Source organism: Nomascus leucogenys, chromosome 15 (genome assembly GCF_006542625.1).
Source record: "Nomascus leucogenys isolate Asia chromosome 15, Asia_NLE_v1, whole genome shotgun sequence".
In the NCBI taxonomy this organism is placed as follows: Eukaryota; Metazoa; Chordata; class Mammalia; order Primates; family Hylobatidae; genus Nomascus; species Nomascus leucogenys.
This window is the reverse complement of record NC_044395.1, coordinates 62,823,997-62,844,783: the sequence shown is the minus strand read 5'-3', so window position 1 is coordinate 62,844,783 and position 20,787 is coordinate 62,823,997. Positions and strand designations below refer to the sequence as shown.

General features: G+C 44.2%; 2 protein-coding genes across 4 annotated transcripts in view; one reads left to right on the top strand and one right to left on the bottom strand.

The window, feature by feature from the left end:
* Positions 1-5,863: 5,863 nt before the first annotated feature.
* LOC100607393 (cytochrome c oxidase assembly factor 4 homolog, mitochondrial) lies at positions 5,864-10,139 on the bottom strand. The gene is made up of 2 exons (XM_003254728.3): positions 9,960-10,139; positions 5,864-6,594 (listed from the first exon to the last, which is right to left on the bottom strand). Exon 2 carries the CDS (start codon positions 6,576-6,578, stop codon positions 6,315-6,317), a length of 264 nt encoding a protein of 87 aa, XP_003254776.1. The 5' UTR covers positions 6,579-6,594; positions 9,960-10,139; the 3' UTR covers positions 5,864-6,314.
* Positions 10,140-10,172: 33 nt separating this feature from the next.
* PAAF1 (proteasomal ATPase associated factor 1) overlaps positions 10,173-20,787 on the top strand; it is a 47,757-nt gene continuing 37,142 nt past the window's right edge. The window contains exons 1-4 of one of the 3 annotated variants that reach the window (XM_012505823.2): positions 10,210-10,271; positions 11,978-12,018; positions 19,957-20,025; positions 20,280-20,383. In XM_012505823.2, the coding sequence (XP_012361277.1) occupies positions 19,989-20,025; positions 20,280-20,383 (141 nt within the window). In that variant the 5' untranslated portion in view covers positions 10,210-10,271; positions 11,978-12,018; positions 19,957-19,988. Of the gene's footprint in view, positions 10,272-11,977; positions 12,019-19,956; positions 20,026-20,279; positions 20,384-20,787 lie in introns of all 3 variants that reach the window. The other 2 variants (XM_003254733.4, XM_003254732.4) reach the window with 2 other exon arrangements.

The window sequence follows — 20,787 nt, the reverse complement described above, 5'->3', positions numbered from 1 at the left end:
ATTCATTTTGAAGCTGAGTTATTCTAGCCTCATGGAACCTCAGATTTCTGATCTGAAGAGTGAGGATAATCCCTTTTTAGGGATTTGAGATGGAGATAATATATACATAATGAGCTAGTAATGCTCAGTAAATGTTGTATTTCCTTCCCTTCTAAAACTTCTTGGCATACTCTTTTAAAAGATTGTTTTCATTGAGGTATAATTTATATATAGTGACACACAGATCTTGAGTGTATATTTGATCAGTTCTGAAAATACATCTACCTACCCATGAAACCCATACTTGTATCAAGATAAAGAACATGTACATCACCCCAAAAAGTTCCCTCATAATCTTTTTCTTCCCCCCGCCCCGAAATGGAGTCTTGCTCTGTCGCCCAGGCTGGAGTGCAGTGGCACAATCTTGGTTCACTGCAACCTCTGCCTCCCGGGTTCAAGCAATTCTCCTGCCTCAGCCTCCCAAGTAGCTAGGATTACAGGCATATGCCACCACGCCCGGCTAATTTTTGTATTTTTAGTAAATACTAATTTTTGTATTTTTAGTTTCACCATGTTGGCCAGGCTGGTCTCGAACTGGCTGGCCTCGAACTCCTGAACTTGAGGTCTGCCTGCCTCGGCCTCGGCCTTCCAAAGTGTTGGGATTACAGGCGTGAGCCACCACACCCAGCCATCTTTCATGTTTTCCCCAAGAAGTAACCACTAACCTCGTTTCTACTGCCATAGATTAGTTTTACCTATCTAGTACTACATATAAATGAAATATACAGTATGTATTCTTTTGTGCCTGACTTCATCCATTTAGCATAACGTTTTATCCCTTGTGTTCCACGTATCAGTAGTTCATTCCTTCAGCATACTTTTAGTTTTGAATATCCTAGTTGGGGGTAAATTATGCCTAGTAGTGCCATGAAATCACAAGGGATAGGTAGGAGAGAAGAAGGAATGTCAGTGGATTGGGAATCAGAATAGATGGGTTCTAATCCTGGATCTATCAATACATAACCTTGGGGATAAACTATTTTGGTCTTCATTTTACAAATGTGTTAACTGGCCCAGGGAGAGAAAGTGACTGTCTAAGGTCACCTAGTTAGCCAGTGGCAGAGCCAAGGATGGTTTAAGGTCACACAATTCCTGGTTGAGTGCATATTACTGAGATTTTTAAAAAATGATTTTTATGTAGATCACTTTTTTTTTTTTTTTTGAGACGGAGTTTTGCTCGTCACCCAGGCTGGAGTGCAATGGTGCAATCTCGGCTCACTGCAACCTCCGCCTCCCAGGTTCAATCGATTCTCCTGCCTCGGCCTCCTGAGTAGTTGGGATTACAGGCACCCGCCACCACACCCAGCTAATTTTTGTATTTTTAGTAGAGACAGGGTTTCACCATGTTGGCCAGGCTGGCAACTCCTGACCTCAGGTGATCCACTCGCCTTGGCCTCCCAAAGTGCTAGGATTACAGGTGTGAGCCACCATGCCTGGCCAGATCACTAACTTTCAAGGATAGGATGCCTGGGTAAAATGGGCAGTTTTCCTAGTTGAGGCCAGCAGATTCCTCAGCTTCGTTTTCATTCCTTTCCTCTGGCTGAGGATGACTTGTTCCTCCACCATGGAATCCTGGGAATGGCCAGCTGTAGATTCTGAAAAGGTATGTCTTAGACACAGAGAAACAAATCTAGGTATTTTGTAGATACTAGCAATGCTGAGGCTCCTGGGTCCCCTGTTTCTAGTGTACTTAAGGAAAGCTTTCTGAGCCTGTATTGGGTGTGCCTAGAACTAATCCTGATGGACAGACACTGGAGACAGAGGTGGCCAATGTGTCTTGTGCTTGTTTAATCTGTACTTTGATCTCTTTGTGAATTTTTGTTTTCACGTGTCTGATCTTCTTGCAGAATCTGATTCATTTGACTATAATAATCCCCGTGGAATAACTTTCATTCTCAGACATTTCAGCTCATTTTAGGAAATCAGCTCACCATTTAGACAGAGTGCCCACGATCTGAAGAATGAAAACTCTTCAAAAGACAGCTGCTGGCAGGGAGGAATCCCTGCCACTTCCTCTGCTTGCTTTAAGTCCTTGCTGAGCGAGGAGGGAGCCCCAGCATTTTCTACAGGAAAATAAAAGGATTCAATCTGGACTTGCTTCAGTTCTCTTTGGGTTTCTGAAGTCAGCAGCTCAAGGACTTAGTCTGGCAACTTTATGGAGAGAGGGTGAGAGGAGTATCTTCTTACTCATCTCGTAAAACACACTGCAGTGCACCTTTGTACCAAGCACAAGGCCAAGTCCCCAGCCAAGGACCTTGAAAGGAAGGGCTAAACTATGAGTCTGCCCTAGGCCTAGCCAAGACAGGCATCAAGCCAAGAGGTCGGTCTCCACTCATCCCTGGCACCAAGCCTCTAAGCAGAGGCAACCCAAAGCTGCCCGAGTTAGATCCTATAGGGACAGGTATGAAGCACCTTAAAGTTCAGCTCCTGGACTGTGGGCTGCAGAGCTAAGACTAAAGAAAAACATACCAAGCTATATCACTGTGGGCAACTTGCACTAATTAATTGCAAAAAGTTAATTTCCTTTTTGCAAAGTGCTGACAAAAGCAAAGTAATATTTACACAGTCAATGTGGTTACTCACTACTGTGTGTTAAGCACTGTACTGAGCACCAGATGCTTGTGAGAGTAGAGTAGAAAACAGCCTAGGCTTTAGAGCAAGACACACTTGGAGTCTGGTCCCCAGTGTGGGCTTTATTTCCTCATCTAAAGGACAGTGAATGCCACGTTCAGAGGATTAGAAATTAGATTAGATGGTGGCCAGGTGCGGTGGCTCACGCTTGTAATCCCAGCACTTTGGGAGGCCGAGGCGGGCGGATCACGAGGTCAGGAGATCGAGACCACTGTGAAACCCCGTCTCTACTAAAAAATACAAAAATTAGCCGGGCATGGTGGCGGGTGCCTGTAGTCCCAGCTACTCAGAGAGGCTGAGGCAGTAGAATGGCGTGAACCCGGGAGGCGGAGCTTGCAGTGAGCTGAGATTGCGCCACTGCACTCCAGCCTGGGCAACAGAGCGAGACTCTGTCTCAAAAAAAAAAAAAAAGAAATTAAAAAAAAAAAAGAAATTAGATTAGATAATGTAACTCAGGACAGTCACTAACACACATTAATAGTGATGACAGTAATAGCTAACGTTCACTGAACACTTACTATGTGCCAGATGCTGTTCCTAAGCTAAACCAATGTTTAACTCAACCTTTCAACAATCCTATGAGGAAGGCCTATATTAGTTTTGACGCTTGTGAAAAAGGTACTATATATGCATTTTTATGCAGGTAAAAACAGATCCTGAGATGTTAAGTAACTTGTCCAAAGTCACAAAGCTAGTCAGTGGCGTAACTAGGATGTGAAGGCAGCACATCATTGGGATTGAGAGCAGGCTCTGGAACCAGATTGTCTGAGTTAAATGCCCAATAAATTTTAACACTTTTTATTATTAGTTACGTATGTTTCATTCTCTCATTTATTTGGCTTATGACATAGGAATTATCCCCATTTATCTGAGGGAACAGGCTTGGATGGCAAGAGTCCTCTTTGCCTGATCAAATACATTCTGTGACCCACCCCGTGCTAACTCCCTATTAGAGCCAGTGTCCTTCAAAACATGCTTGCTCCACTTAGCTGGTCTGGAAGCCATCCTTCCCGCCAAAGAGGCCTTTTATGCTTCTCTCTGCTGCTATCACCCCCTCCTCCATAGCCTACTATTTTTACTTACACAAAATACACACATTCCTGCTATAAAAGATTTGAATACACAGCAAATAGAGCCCTTACTGATGGAAACTGACATTGGGACCATTTGTTTACTATTATAAACAATGCTGCAATGAACCTAATAGTATGTATGTCTTATAAAAATACATTTCTGGCCAGGTACAGGGGCTCATGCCTGTAATCCCAACACCTTGAGAGGCTGAGGTGGGAGGATCACTTGAGCCCAGGAGTTTGAGACTACCTTGGGCAACATAGTGAGACCTCATCTCTACCAAAAACAAAAACAAAATTTCTCTGATTATCCATGATATAGCGCATATTTACAGTTTCCTATGTTTTGTGGTTTGTTCATTTTTTTTTTTTTTTTTTTTTTGAGATGGAGTCTTGCTCTGTCACCCAGGCTGGAGTGCAGTGGCAGGATCTCAGCTCACTGCAACCTCCACTGCCTCCTGGGTTCAAGCAATTCTGCCTCAGCCTCCCAAGTAGCTGGGATTACAGGCGCATGCCTATCTAATTTTTTTGTGTTTTTAGTAGAGACGGGATTTCGCCATGTTGGCCAGGCTGGTCTCAAACTCATCTCAAGTGATCCACCCAGTTCTGCCTCCCAAAGTGTTGGGATTACAGGCGTGAGCCACTGCGCCTGCCTTACTTGTTCACTTTGCTATCAAACTATGTGCTTCTTGATGGCTTTCAGGTACTTTTAATTCTGGATGGTAATCTTTTCTGTTATAATTTACAAATAGGTAATGTCTACTTCATCTTTATTATTTATTTATTTATTGAGACAGTCTCACTCCATCACCCAGGCTAGAATGCAGTAGTGCAATCTTGGCTCACTGCCATCTCCACCTCCCGGGTTCAAGTGATTCTCCTGCCTCAGCCTCCCAAGTAGCTGGGATTACACTCAGCATGCACCACCATACCTGGCTAATTTTTTTGTATTTTTAGCAGAGATGGGGTTTTGCCATGTTGGCCAGCCTGGTCTTGAACTCCCGACCTCAAGTGAGCCACCATGCCTGGCCTCCTTCAGCTTTAAAAGTTCAACTCAACTAATCCCTTCTCTTCTTTGAGATTCTTGCTGAAAACTCCAGTGCACACTGCTTGTTTCCTTTGATGAATCAGCACTGAGCACACACACATAGCAATCTGTCTTTATAATTTGCCTGGTTATCCCCTTCAGCCAGAAATAGGATTGTTCTTTAAACTCCTACCTTCTCCCCTCTTTTCTCTTTACTTCTTCCCCAAATACTGGCATGAAGGTTCAAAGTAAATTTTAAGGCCTACTATACTTCAGATTTGGGCTTCTAATAGATCCTGAAGAAATATTTGTTATTGTCTGGGTGTGGTGGCTCATGCCTGTAATCCCAGCACTTTGGGAGGCTGAGGAGGGTGGATCACTTGAGGTCAGGAGTTTGAGACCAGCCTGGCCAACATGGTGAAACCCTGTTCTCTACTAAAAATACAAAAATTAGCCGAGTGTGGTGGTGCTTGCCTGTAGTCCCAGCTACTTGGGAGGCTGAGGCAGGGGGATCACTTGAATTTGGTAGGCAGAGGTTGCAGTGAGCCGAGATTGCGCTACTGCGCGCCAGCCTGGGCGACAGAGTAAGACTCCATCTCAAAAAAAAAAAAAAAAAAAAAAGAATAGAATGGAAGAGTCGTTTTGTTGAAGAAAAATGAGAAGTGATATGCAACTGTTTTGAATGGGAAAACACAACCTACTTAAAGGGGGAGTTATTATTCAGCTCCAGCAAATTGTTAAGAGGGAATAAAAATGTTGACAGCTTTTCCACTTTTCAAAAGCTGAAAATCTGTATTTTAGTGTTAAATATACTTTAAAAATGTTAGCCCAACTTTGTGTTTGTTGGGTTGGGAGCAAGTTAAAGCCAGACTCGGTATCTGTTAATTCAACAGAATCTGGCATTTAATAGGTACTCAATATTTGAATAATTAGCTGGGTGTGGTGATGCACACACCTGTGGTTCCAGCTACTTGAGAGGCTGAGATGGGAGGATGGCCTGAGCCCACTGAGGATGCAGTGAGTCCTGATTGCACCACTGCACTCCAGCCTGGGCAACAGAGACCCTGTCTCAAAAAAACAAAAGAAAAACATATTTGAATAAAAAGTTTCCCCATTTACTTTTTTCCTTCCACTAAACTGATTGAAACATCTAAAACAAGTGATGAAGCAGAAAGGCACTAATCAGGTAATCAATTTACCATTAGATTATGAATTTAATTTAAAATAAAATGTCCCTAAAATCATCTTGCTACTTGGCACACTGACCCAAGATGTGGGGTGGGGGAGCATCCCTTAACACATTCTTTGTTTTCCTGGCAAATACTGGTGGAACAAAACAGCTGAGGATGTACGAAATCTGACCATGAACATATGACAGCTGTTTGTGCCAGTCATGTCCAAACCCATGGCTCTCAACTGCAGATCCAAAAACTATCCCCATGTTTTAGACCTCCCACAGCCAGCATTTAGGATTTCTTCCTCTATAATCTTGCTGGGTGCTGGTCTTGGCAGGGCCATCTACTGGGGATAGGTGGTTTGGGGTCTCACTGGTGGGCACTGGCTTGTTCTTGCCTTCTCTGCAGCTCCTCTTGCCGCCTTGCCTGCTGTTCACTCATGCAATCCTTGAACGCCTGCACCTGTGGCTGGCATTGCCGCCAGTCCTGGTGCTGGGCCATGCACTCCTGCACTGCAAAGTGGGAGGCAGCACAGCCAGAGCGGGAGATAAGCTGGTCCAGTGGGTCCTCCTCCTCATCGTCCTTCTTCACCCGTTGGGTCCAGGTATGGCCTTGAGGGACTGAGGTTGACATCCTGGGGACGGGGAGTCTATAGAACATTAACAAGTTAGAGTAGGGATATAATATGTAAGGTTCCTAGATTATAAATAGCACTGACCAGACTGCACCATTTAGCCTGTTTATGTATCTGTCTCCCGTGGGAGACTCTAAGCTTGAAGACAGATGCTTGTTTTTTTTGTTTGTTTTTGTTTTTTTTTGAGGGTGTCTTGCTTCGTTGCCCAGGCTCACTGTAGCCTCCATCTTTAGGGATCAAGCAATCCTTCCTCCTCAGTCCCTCCCCAGCCAGAGTAGCTGGGACTACAGGTGTGCACCACCACACTCAGCTAATTTTTTTGATTTTTTAGTAGGGACAAGGTTTTTCCATGTTGCTCAGCATGGTCTCAAACTCCTGGGCTCAAGTGATCCTCCTGCCTCAGCCACCCAAAGTGCTGGGATTACAGGTGTAAGCCAACTGTGCCCGGCTGATGTTTGTCTTGATTTTACCTTTGTGACCCCAGCAGTAGGCCTGGCTGAGAGCAGGCCTGCAAAGTGGTTTGAACTGAATGAGATAAACTATGTGAGAATGCTTGACATAACATTCAATAAGCTCAATGGATTTTGCTATTGGAATATGAATTAGGTGAAATGTCATCTTTTTAGATAAGCTATCTCTGATCTACCTAAAAAGAACTAAACTTTCAGCTAGGTATGATGGCTCACACCTGTAATCCTAGCATTTTGGGAGGTTGAGGCAGGAAGATCCCTTGAGCCCAGGAATTTGAGACCAGCAGGGGTGATAGCAAGACCTCATCTCTACAAAAAAATTTTAAAATGGCTGGGTACGGTGGCTCACGCCTGTAATCCCGGCACTTTGGGAGACTGAGGCAGTCGGATCACCTGAGGTCAGGAGATCAAGACCAGCCTGACCAACATGGAGAAATCCTGTCTCTACTAAAAATACAAAATTAGCCAGGTGTGGTGGCGTATGCCTGTAATGCCAGCTACTCAGGAGGCTGAGGCAGGAGAATTGCTTGAACTCGGGAGGCGGAGGTTGCGGTGAGCCGAGATCACACCATTGCACTCCAGCCTGGACAATAAGAGCGAAACTCCGTCTCGAAAAAAAAGAAAAAAGAAAAAAAAAATGTAAAAATTAGCTGGGCATGGTGGCACACACTTGTAGTCCCAGGTACTCAAGAGGCTGAAGAGGGAGAATCTTTTGAGCCCAGGAGTTCAAAGGCTGCAGTGAGCTATGATGGTGCCACTGTACTCCAGCTTAGGTGACATAGTGAGACCCTGTTTCAAATAAATAAATAATCTTTCTTCTTTTATCCTACTAGCCTTATTCTATGCTGAAGAACAAAGTTTAAAAAGTGAAAGAGGCTGGGTGCGGTGGCTCACACGTGTAATCCCAGCACTTTGGGAGCCCGAGGCGGATGGATCATAAGGTCAGAAGTTCAAGACCAGCCTGGCCAAGATGATGAAACCCCGTCTCTACTAAAAATACAAAAATTAGGCGGGCGTGATGGCAGGCGCCTGTAATCCCAGCTACTCGGGAGGCTCAGGCAGGAGAATCGCTTTAACCCAGGGGGCGGACATTGTAGTGAGCCAAAGATTGCGCCACTGCACTCCAGCCTGGGTGACAGAGTGAGACTCCCTCTCCCAAACAAACAAAGAAAGTGAAAAAGTGCGCAAACATGGGTAGGTTTTGACACATGGGAAGGATGGAAAGAGTTCAGTGTGGCTGTAGCATACAGCATGCAGAAACCTGACCTCTGGGTCTATGAGGTGAGATGGCTTTGTAAACTATACAAAAATGTGAGGTATATTTATTTGCCCAAACTGTCTTGCCCGTCTGCATCAGAACACTCAGCAGAAAGCAGCATACAGAAGGAACTTAAGGTTTGAAGAGAAATGACTTCAGCCTTTGCAAAAATTTCACCATGATAGGCTGTAAAGGAACTAGGACTCATTGCCTTTACTGTGTCTCTCATTCACTCAACAAATGATTAAGTACCTATCATGTACCAGGCACTATGCTAGTGCTGAGGATTCAAGACTGTCTAAGTCAGTTAAGTTCCCGGCTTCATGGAGTTTACAACCTAGACAAGGAAACAGGGCAGTTTACTACACAGTGCACAGATTGGGACCACAGTGGAGGGATACCTAATCCAGACAAGGGCAGGAACAGGCAGGGAAGGCCTCCTAGAGGAAGTGATTTCCAAGCTGAAACTTGACAGATGGAACAGAAGTTAGCCAGAGATGGGAAAACTATTTTTGGTCAGTGGAAGAGCAGGTGGTTGAGATAGAATCTGATACATGAGAGCAAAAAAAAAAAAAAAGTTCAGTGATGGGAGAATACAGTGTGAGAACAAGACAATATTAAATTGGTGATATAAGTAAGTGATCATCACAAGGTTTTGTAGGACATAGTAGGGAGTTTAAGACTTTTTATTGAGGGTAACGGGGAAGTCACAAGAGGGAGTTAGGCACTTTACACAACTCATTTGCCTTGGAGGCGGTATAACTTAAGCAAGAGGGGGAAAATGGGCTTTGAAACAGACTTGGACCTAGCTTTGTCACTGCCTCATTTGGTGCCCTTGGACACGTTATTTGATAACCTCTCTGGAAACACAGAGATGAAGCCAGGTGCCATGGCTCAGGCCTGTAATCCCAACACTGGGAGGCTGAGGCGGAAGGATGGTTTGCGCCCAGCCTGGGCAACACTGTGAGCCGTGATCACGCCACTGCATTCCAGCCTGGGTTACAGCGGGAGACCCCGTCTCAAAAAAAAAAAAAGAAAAGAAAAGAAAAAAAAAAGGTAAGGTTTGTAAGGAGGCTGGTATGTCTAAAGAGTTCAATAAATGATAAGTTTTCTCTTCCTAAATACACGGTTAACTCTTTAAATAGGCCAGGAGCAAATAATTTAGAGAAAGAACAGTGGAATGGAAAGTGCCTTGATCCTAAACCAAGAGACCCGTATTCAAATCCCAGCACTACGCCTTACTATGTAATCTTTTTCATTTTGGTTTTCCCATTAATAATATTTAATTCGCACAATTAGAATGAAGATTAATATAACGAATGAAAAGTGCTTGGGCTACAATAGGACTCAGTAAATGCTACTGTACTCTCGTCTCACCACCTTCTGGCTTCAGTCTCCCCTGGAGTAAAATGAGGACGACCCCTGCTCAGAGATCAGGGTAGGCTAGATGGTTGGCAGCTGGATCGTGGAGGCTGGCCTAAACAAGGAAGTCATGGAAAGGATCTTAAAGCAGAAAAATGCTGGCAGCCACGAGGCCTGAGGCGCCTCAGGCGCATCGAGGACTTTGAACTTTGAGGACGCATGCGCGCCCGCTGATCGCAGCCCCGTTGTGCCCGCAACGCCTCCTGAAGAACGCGGTACGCGATGCTCACCGAACAGGTGGGAGAAGAGGGCCGGAACGCACGCTCCTACGCGGCGGCTTGGGCTTCGCAGGTGGTTGGGGATCCTCCGTCCATCCTTTCAGGAACCAGCCCCTCGTGGGGAGCGTGCACACGGAAGGGGCGGGGAATGTGAAAAAGGCACGTTTTCATTGGTGGCCTCTTGGTGTTGAGCCCACCTCTGTCCTGGCCGCACGCTTCTCGGAGACCCACTTCCGGGAAGGGGCGGAAGAGGTGGGCTGGTGGAGGCGGGGTCGAGATGGCGGCACCTTTGAGGATTCAGAGCGACTGGGCGCAAGCCCTCAGGTGAATCCAGGGCCAGAACAGAGTCAGAGGAGGCGGGTAGTGGATGTTGCTTTTGCGTCAAGGAGAGCCATGCCTGGTCCAGGATATCAATAGGGGTTACTTCGTCAATTGTTGAGGGATATGGAGGGAACAGGGTCCGGAAAAAGAAGTATCAAACCCGTATGGTCATTCTCTGAAAAGCTATCCCCAGGCCAAGGGAGCACATGAGCTGTGTGATCCCCGCGTCAAAACTAGTATCAATGAGTTGGAGAAAGACAGGGATATTGGGAGGCAGGAAGGCTTTTGGCCAAGCAGTCATTTAGCAAATACTGATTAGTCGTCAGTTATTTCCAGAAGTCCCCGTAGTCACCACCACTTAATGTATGTGATGGAACCTTTGTATTCTCCTAGGCCCCTAATGCGATATTAGGCATACTGGACGATACTATTAAGGAAACTAATACTGTGTCCAGGCCCCGTACTGGATGCTTGGTGGAGCTCAGATGTATACTCTAAATATAAGTGATGGTTCCTACTCTTCAAGAAGCTGACATCCAGCCCGGGCGCAGTGGCTCATGCCTGTAATCCCAGCACTTTGGAAAACTGAGATTGGTGGATCAGTTGAGGTCAGAAGTTCGAGACCAGCCTGACCAACATGGTGAAACTCCGTCTCTACTAAAAATACAGAAATCAGTGGGGCGTGGTGGTGGGCACCTGTAATCCCAGCTACTCGGGAGGCTGAGGCAGGAGAATCGGTTGAACCCAGGAGGTGGAGGTTGCAGTGAGCCGAGATTGCACCACTGCACTCCAGCCTGGGTGACAGAGCAATACTCATCTCAAAAAAGAAGAAAAGCTGACGTCTTAATTAGGAATACACAGCAAACCATTCATCTAACATTTATTGATCTTATACTGTTCCAGTTATTTCTCTAGGCATCAGGATGAATATAGCAGTGCTATATTTGGCAACTGCTACTACTAATAAGGGTTTTTCAAATTGAAACAATGGTGAAGATGAATGAAACATAGCCTTCTGCATTTAAGAAATTTACACCTTACTAAATTTATATCTTACTTAATTTAGGTGGGCTAAAATACAGACTAGTTGCTAGTACACAGAATGTGATAAGTAATAAAGAACAATAACATGAAGTGCCACTAGGTACCTATGAGAAAATACAGCACCAGAGTCAGAAGGCTTAATTTGCCCAAGATCATGCATCTCGTCAAATGATAGAGGTTGCTGTCAACCTAGATCTTTCTGTCTTAAATGCATAGACCCTTTCCATTTTACCCTAAAAGTGCTAGGGTGAAGAGATCAGGATTTGGATGATTGGGCAGGTGCTAAAATAATAAAAGGAATCTTGTTTGGTTATTGTGAGGGTTAATGATTGTGTATGGAAAGTGCTTAGCACGGCTTGGTTTACAATAATCCTGATAAATACCTAATTAAATAACCTTGATTTTTCAAAGTGATCTCACTGTTGATGTATGAGCATTAATTTAACCAACATATCTATTCATTAAATAGTTAATCCACAAATATTTCGTGAACAAATTAAGTTTGTCTTTCTTAGAATGATCTATACCCGATGACAGGTTGGACTGTCTCATGTCTAAGTACTATGACCAAACTGGAGGTTACATGACCTTCTTTCTTCCCTTGTAACTATGGGATCCTATTCAACTTTGGGTGAGCCTAATTAGGCTTTTGTCTTTCTTCATAGGAAGGATGAAGGAGAGGCGTGGCTGAGCTGTCATCCCCCAGGTAATACCCATAAATCTATATGCTCTCACTTTAAAGGAGAAGGATTAATACCCTTAAAGCTTCCTACTTTCTCTTAACCCAGCCTCCTTACATAATAGTCTGCAAACATGTTTGACCAGTCTGTACCGTATGGCCAACACCCCAACTCCTCCGTTCCAAGGGAAGCCCTTCAGATTGATTTTCCATTTGAAAGCTACAGACTTATTCATGGAGACATTGTTGATGCATCTTAATTAGTCACTTACCCTGTGCTGTTGTATTCTGAGCACTCCTGCAGCTTCAACTGGGGCCTTCTTGATGATAATTTCTAGATCTATAGCCCCAGCCCTGACTTCTCCATGTTCAAGCAGAGATTGATCAGTTGTTTGCTAGAGATTTCTGCTTAAAGGTTTCACTGTTACCTTAAGTTACTTGACTTACTGAAGGCCAAAACCAAGCTGAGTACATTTGTTGTCAAGTGAGTTCTCTTTCCTGATTTTTCTCATTTCTTAAGTTATTATCATTTTTCTAGGCATCAGAGTGAAAAACCTAGTTACTTGACCCTGCCATATCCAGGAAGCTCCCAAGTCTTATCAGTTTTTCTTTTGAACAACACTCTTATGTCATTCACAAGATTCTTTTCAAATTGTAACCGAGGTGGTACCATTCTAAAACAAATCAACCTTCCTTCTAAATACTGTAAGAAAGTTTTGTTTTGCTGATTATCTTTCATTTCAAATGATGCTGATATATTGTATTTCTATGCGAAATAAAGTTTTGGCCAGGCACAGTGGCTCATACCTGTAATCCTAGCACTTTGGGAAGCTGAGGCAGGAGGATCACTTGAGCCCAGGAGTTCCAGACCAGCCTGGGCAACAAAGTGAGACCCCCCCATCTCTATAAAAAATAAAAAAAATTAGTTAGGCATAGTGGCATGCGCATGTAGTCCCAGCTACTTGGGAGGCTGCGATAGGAGGAGCTCTTGAGCCCGGGAGGTTGAGGCTGCAGTGAGTCATGAACCATTGCACTTTTGCCTGGGTGGCAGAGTGAGACCCCATCATTAAAAAAAAAAAAGAACTATTGTTTATATCAGTGGAATAAAGGATGGACTTTATAGTGCTGTGACTTGCCAATCCTCTTAAAATTAAAAATAAGGCCAGACGTGGTGGCTCATACCTGTCATCCACCATTCTGGGAGGCCAAGGCAGAGGATTGCTTGAGACCAGCCTGGGAGACATAGGGAGACCTCGTGTCTACAGCAAATAAAACTAGCTGGGCATGGTGTTGGGTATCTGTAGTCCAGCTACTCAAGAGGCAGAGGTGGGAGGATTGCTCAAGCCCAGCAAGTCAAGGCTGCAGTGAGCTGTGATCATGCTACTGGACCTGCTACCCTGGACAAGGGTAGCTGTGATCATGCTACGTGATCTCCTACCCTGGACCAGAAAGTGAGACCCTGTCTCTAAAAACAGAAACACACAAATGTTTAGAGACCCTGTCTCTAAAAAAAGAAAAGACACAAATACACAAATATATATATATATACACACACATATACATATGTATACGTAACATAAAAATTCAAGGAAAATACTATTATTTTATCTATTTTATTGTGCTTAATTATGTTCAAAAATCCTATTATAACTGCTTGAGCTAGAATTGTGCCACTGTACTCCAGCCTGAGAGACAGAGCGAAACCCTGTCTCAGTTAAAAAAAAAAACCCCGGGTGCGGTGGCTCTATTAAAAAAAAATAGAAAAAATTAGCCAGATGTGGTGGTGGGCTTCTGTAGTCCCAGCTACTCGGGAGCCTGAGGCAGGAGGATGGCGTGAACCCGGGAGGCGGAGCTTGCAGTGAGACGAGATAGTGCCACCGCATTCCAGCTTGGGTGACTGAGCAAGACTCCGTCTCAAAAAAAAAAAAGCTGGGCACAGTGGCTCACGCCTGTAATCCCAGCACTTTAGGAGGCCGTGGCAGGCAGATCACCTGAGGTCAGGAGTTTGAGACCAGCCTGGCTAACATGGTGAAACCACATTTCTACTAAAAATACAAAAAATTACCTGGGCGTGGTGGCACATGCCTGTAATCCCAGCTACTCAGGAGGCTGAGGCAGGAGAATCGCTTAAACCCAGGAGGTGGAGGTTGCAGTGAGCGGAGATCGCTCCAGTGCACTCCAGCCTGGGCAACAAGAGCGAAACTCCATCTCAAAATAAATAAATAAAATAAAAAAAATACACAAAAGACCGACATTTTATTTTAACTAAAATATATAAACATACATTAAAATTCACCATCTCTTCATTAGTCCACTGATTATTACAAAGACCTTGGCTGTCTTGTAATAAACCATAACCGAAAGGCACAGTTTCTTTAAAGCAAGGCAAATCTTTACTTAGGCTAAAAAAGCAACCTAAGAGCAAAACGTCAACTGGGATTTATATATTTTTTTAGATATTTTCCCTAATATTTTGCATTTATCTTGCCCATACATACTACTATTAAAGCAGTTTTTTTTTAAACAGAATCTAGCTCTGTCACCCAGGCTGGAATGCAGTGGCATGATCTCAGCTCACTGCAACCTCTAGTCCCAGGTTCAAGTGATTCTTTTGCCTCAGCCTCCTGAATAGCTGGGACTACAGGTGCATGTTACCATGCCCAGCTAATTTTTGTATTTTTAGTAGAGATGGGGTTTCACCATGTTGTCCAGGCTGGTCTCGAACTCCTGATCTCAAGTGATCCGCCCGCCTTGGCCTCCCAAAGTGCTGGGGTTACAGGTGTGAGCCACTGCCCCCAGCCTAAAACAGTTTTAAAAAAACATTATCGATAAAGTCTTTACAAAGCAACAAACTTAATGTTGTTGTTGTTGTTGTTGTTTTAAATTACCAAGCTACCTTCAACAACCAAAGAGTTTTTTGTTTGTTTGTTTGTTTTTGAGACAGAGTCTCACTCTGTTGCCCAGGCTGGAATGCAGTGGTGCAATCTCAGCTCACTGCAACCTCCGCCTCCTGGGTTCAAGCAATTCTCTAGCCTCTGCCTCCCAAGTAGCTAGGACTACAGGCGTGTGTTACCACGCCCGGCTAATTTTTTTTTTTTTTTTTTGAGATGGAGCTTTGCTCTTGTTGTCCAGGCTGAAGTGCAATGGTGCCATCTTGGCTCACTGCAACCTCCGCCTCCCAGATTCAAGCAATTCTCCTGCCTTAGCCTCCTGAGTAGCTGGGATTACAAGCATGTGCCACCATGCCTGGCTAATTTTGTATTTTTTTTTTCTTTTTTAATAGAGACAGGATTTCTCCATGTTGGTCAGGCTGGTCGTGAACTCCCAACCTCAGGTGACCCGCCCGCCTCAGCCTCCCAAAGTGCTGGGATTACAGGCGTGAGCCACTGTGCCCGGCAATTTTTTGTATTTTTAGTAGAGATGGGGTTTCACTGTGTTAGTCAGGGTGGTCCCCATCTCCTGACCTCGTGATCTGCTCCCCCTGGCCTCCCAAAGTGCTGGGATTACAGGCGTGAGGCACCGCGCCTGCACTTTTTTTTTTTTTTTGAGGGTAACTTGTAGGTTCAGTTTTCATTATGAATTGGAGTTAATGATGTCAACTCTTAAGGAGGAGGGTGGTTTTTGTTTCTGTGTGTGTTTATTTTTATTTTTATTATTTATTTATTTATTTTTGGGATGGAATTTCACTCTTGTCTGCCAGGCTGGAGTGCAGTGGTGTGATCTCCACTCACTGCAACCTCGGCCTTCTGGATTCAAGCAATTCTCCTGCCTCAGCCTCCCAATTAGCTGGGATTTCAGGCATGCACCACCACACCTGGCTAATTTTTTTTTTTTTTTTGAAACGGAGTCTCGCTCTGTTGCCCAGACTGGAGTGCAGTGGCATGTTCTCAGCTCACTGCAAGTTCCACCTTCCAGGTTCACGCCATTCTCCTGCCTCAGCCTCCCAAGTAGCTGGGATTACAGGTGCCTGCCACCACGCCCAGCTAATTTTTTTGTATTTTTAGTAGAGATGGGGTTTCACCATGTTAAGCAGGATGGTCTCGAACTCCTGACCTTGTGATCCGCCCACCTCGGCCTCCCAAAGTGCTGGGATTACAAGCGTGAGCCACTGTGCCTGGCCTGTTCTTATTTTTTTGAGACAGGGTCTTGCCCTGTTGCCCAGGCTGGAGTACAGTTGCATGATTATGGCTTACTGCAGCCTTGATCTCCTGGGTTCAAGAGATCCTCCCACCTCAGCCTCCTGAGTAGCTGGGACCACAGTCATGCACCACCATACCCGGCTAATTTTTTAAAAATTTTTTGTAGAGACAAGGTCTCACTATGTTGCCCAGGCTGGTCTTGAACTCCTGTGTTTATTTTTTAATACATGGGGTCTTGCTGTGTTTCCCAGGTGCTGAATTTGAACTCCTGGGCTCCAGTGATCCTCCCTCAGCCTCCCAAGTAGCTGGGACTCTAGGTGTGATCCACCATCTTGTTTCTTGTTTTTGTTTTTAAATAACAGCTTTATTGAGATAAAAATGTGTGCTATCTATGTGCTAGTTACTTTACATATATTATTTCTAGTATCATCCCCCAAAAAAGTCTATACCCATTAACAGTCACTTTCCACTCCCCAATCCTAGCAACCACTAGTTTACTTTCTAGCTCTGTGGATTTGCCTACTTTGGACATTTCATATAAATGGAATCATAAAATACGTGGCCTTTTGTGTGACTTCTTTCACTTAGTATAATGTTTCTTTCTTTCTTTTTTTTTTTTTTTTTTTGAGAGTCTCACTCTGTCGGCTAGGCTGAAGTATAGTGGCGCAATCTCGGCTCCTCACTGCAGCCTTCACCTCCTGGGTTCAAGTGATTTTTGTGCCTCAGCCTCCTGAGTAGTTGGGATTACAGGCGCCTGCCACCACACCCGGGTAATTTTTGTATTTTTAGTAGAGACGAACGAGGTTTTGACATGTTGGCCAGGCTGGTCTTGAGCTCCTGGCCTCAAGTGATCCTTCCACCTCGGCCTCCCAAAGTGCTGGGATTACAGGAAACTTAGTATAATGTTTCTATTTGTTGTTTTTATCAGTACTTAATTCCTTTTTGTGGCCCGGTAATACTCTGTTGTATGGATATACTACATTTTGTTTATTCATTCATCAATTAATGGACATTTATTTCTAGTTTTTGGCTATTACAAAGGAAGGAGATTTTGATGGCAGGATAGATGGCATGAGAACCAGCTGCTATGGGGAATGGGAGAGGTGAAAGGACGACAAAACTGCTGAGTTTAGAAACATGAATTGGATTGGTGACAATCGGCACAGTTGTGTCCTTTTCTGGAGCAGTGCTCAGCAGCCTGCATGTAGGAATGTAGACGGTAAGTGGTTGGATTGATCCTAGTTCTGTTATTATATAGAGAAAACCAAGGCTGAGGTCGTTTTAGTGACTTCACAAATATAGAGAAGTCAGGTGGGCAGGGTAACTCACCTTGTAATCCAAGCACTTTGGGAGGCTGAGGCAGAAGAATTGCTTGAGCCCAGCAGTTCGAGACCAGTCTGAGCAACATAGTGAGACTCTGTCTCTACTAAAAAATACAAATAAAAAAAAAATAGCTGGGCATGGTGGCATGCAGGCTACTCAGGAAGCTGAGGCGGGAGAATCACTTGATTCTGGGAGATAGAGGCTGCAGTGAACCATGATCATGCCACTGCACTCCAGCCTGGGTGACAGAGCGAGACCCTGTCTCAAATATTAAAAAAATACATATATATACATCCACGAATGTAGAGAAGTCATTGAGTGATTGGTTGAAATGATGCACCATGAGGACCAGACTTCTTAAGGCAGTTAGTAAACACAATAGGGAATCATGGAGTGGGATAAAAAGTGAAGTTCCTTCAGTTATGTTTTTGTGGCATCTTTCTGAAATAGTGCTTCATGATACTTCCTTGTGAAAAGCATCTTTACTAGGTCTTCTCTAGGCCAAACTTCTACCCTAGACTTTAAGTTTCTCTGGGATTTATCCCTCAACTATCATTTCCATGACTGCTGTTACCAAACTGTTATATTAATTGATGAGTCCTTCCTTCTTGTTCTTTTTGACTTTCTTTTATTCTTTTTTTTTGAGATGGAGTCTCACTCTGTCACCCAGGCTGGAGTGCAATGGCATGGTCTCGGCTCACTGCAACCTCTGCCTGCCAGGTTCAAGGGATTCTCCTGCCTCAGCCACCCGAGTATCGTAGCTGGGACTACAGGCACGTGCCACCACACCTGGCTAATTTTTGTATTTTTAGTAGAGAAGAGGTTTCACTATGTTGGCCAGGCTGGTCTTGAACTCCTGACCTCGTGATCCGCCCACCTTGGGCTCCCAAGGTGCTGAGATTACAGGCGTGAGCCACCATGCCCGGCCGACTTTCTTTTATTCTTGATATGCTCCTCCTTGACTTGGAGTTTTCTTTCCCTTATTTTCTTCCTAGCCAGCTCCTATCTTTCTTTGAGGCTCCTATACTCTCTAGAAAGCCCTCCTGGCCTGGACGTGGTGGCTCACACCTGTAATCCGAGCACTTCGGGAGGCTGAGGTGGGTGGATCACCTGAGGGGAGGAGCTCGAGACCAGCCTGGCCAATATGGTGAAACCCCGTCTCTACTAAAAATACAAAGATTAGCCAGGTGTGGTGGCACGCGCCTGTAATCCCAGCTACTTGGGAGGCTGAGGCATGAGAACTGCTTGAACCCAGGAGATGGAGGTTGCAGTGAGCTGAGATCACGCCATTGTACTCCAGCCTGGGCGACAAGAGTGAAACTCCATCTCAAAAAAAAAAAATAATCCCTCCCACTCTTGTGTGAATCCATGATGATTTCTACTTCTGTCTTCTGTAACTTCAGTTTGGCTCAACATTTATTTACTGAATAATAAATGAATGTAGCACCCTGCTAGACTCAAGGACTTCACAGTCTGTTGGGCAAGTCAGACATGTAAACGGTGTGTTATGGGTTGTTATAGAGGTGAATATATAAGGTGTAGAAGAAGAATGGAAACAGTTTTTAACTTCATTCTATCATCTGTGTGTGTTTATGTGTAGGATAATATCTTACTTAGCCCATATCTCTGCAAAATCAGTATTCTACTTAGGCAAATTTTACAGGTTACTGAAGCTTAATTCTTTACTATGTATTATGTGTATATACTGTAGATAAATACATGTATGCATACTGATCTTCACCTTTCATCCTGGAAGAATTAAATTTCACAGCCAGTTACATCAGGTTGAGATCACTCTAGCAGCCCTCTCTACAAATGCTGTATCAAATCTCTAAATCTTTGTTCTTAGCTTTTAGTCTTGAAAATGTATTTTAGTCAGGCCGGGCGCGGTGGCTCACGCCTATAATCCCGGCACTGTGGGAGGTTGAGGCGAGCAGATCACGAGGTCAGGAGATCGAGACCATTCTGGCTAATACGGTGAAACCCCATCTCTACTAAAAATACAAAAAATTAGCCGACGTGGTGGCGGGGTGCCTGTAGTCCCAGCTACTTGGAGGCTGAGGCAGGAGAATGGTGTGAACCTGGGAGGTGGAGATTCCAGTGAGCCGAGATCACGCCACTGCACTCCAGCCTGGGCGACGGAGCGAGACTCCATCTCAAAAAAAAAAGAAAAATGTATTTAGTCTTGAAAGTGTATTCCCTTTCAAATTAGAGTTGCCTAGTGCTATAGTTTGTATGTTTGACCCCTCCAAATCTCATGTTGAAATTTAATCCTCAGTGTTGGAGGTAGGGCCTAATGGGGAGTATTTGGGTCATGGGGGCAGACCCCTCATGAATAGATTAATGTCCTCCCCGGAAAGTGAGAGTGACTGAGTTCTCACTCTGTTCTTTCCTGAGAAAGCTGATTGTTAAAAAGATCCTGGCATCTCCCTCCTCTCTCTTACTTCCTCTCTCACCATGTGATCTCTGCATACACTGGCTCCCCTTCTCCTTCTGCCATGAGTGGAAGCAGCCTGAGGCTCTCATCAGAAGCAGATGCTGGTGCCATGCTTCTTGTACAGTCTGCAGAACCGTGAGCCAAATAAACCTCTTTTCTTTATAAATTACCCAGCCTCAGGTATTCCTTTATAGCAACACTAAACAGACTAAGACACCTAATCTAATTCTCTTTTTACTTCACCTGACTTTTAACACAGGTACCTGTTTTTCTTTCATGGGCCAATTTCATGGGTATACTATTTATACAGATGCCTGAATTGGGTCGTCAAAGAGAAAAATAATAAATTTTTCTTATTTTTTGAGACATGCTTCTTTTGTACCATGTAGGGAAACCATCTTTGTATGGCAGCCTAACTTGTCAAGGAATTGGCCTAGATGGCATCCCAGAGGTTACAGCTTCAGAAGGATTTATTGTGAATGAAATAAACAAGGTATGTTTTTATGTCTTCTAGATGGCATGATATTTAAAACTATGGTAGTACCCAAACGTCTACCTTAGATATTTATACTATTATCTGTGTATCTCCACTTCATTTGTATGAGAGTCATAGTTTTTGCTGCCTGTGAGTGTCAGTGGTTTTTTCTCTTGTAGTTACATATACTTTTAAGTGCCATCAGACTTCCTCTTACTTCCCTTATATCAGCTCTGATAATGCAAGATGCATGTGTAATTTAAAATTTTCTAGTGGCCACATTATAGAGATAAAAATAAACAATGAAATTGATTTTGTTTTGTTTTTTGAGATGGAGTCTTGCTCTGTCACCTAGGCTGGAGTGCAATGGCACGATCTTGGCTCATTGCAACTTCTGTCTCCTGGGTTCAACCAATTCTCCT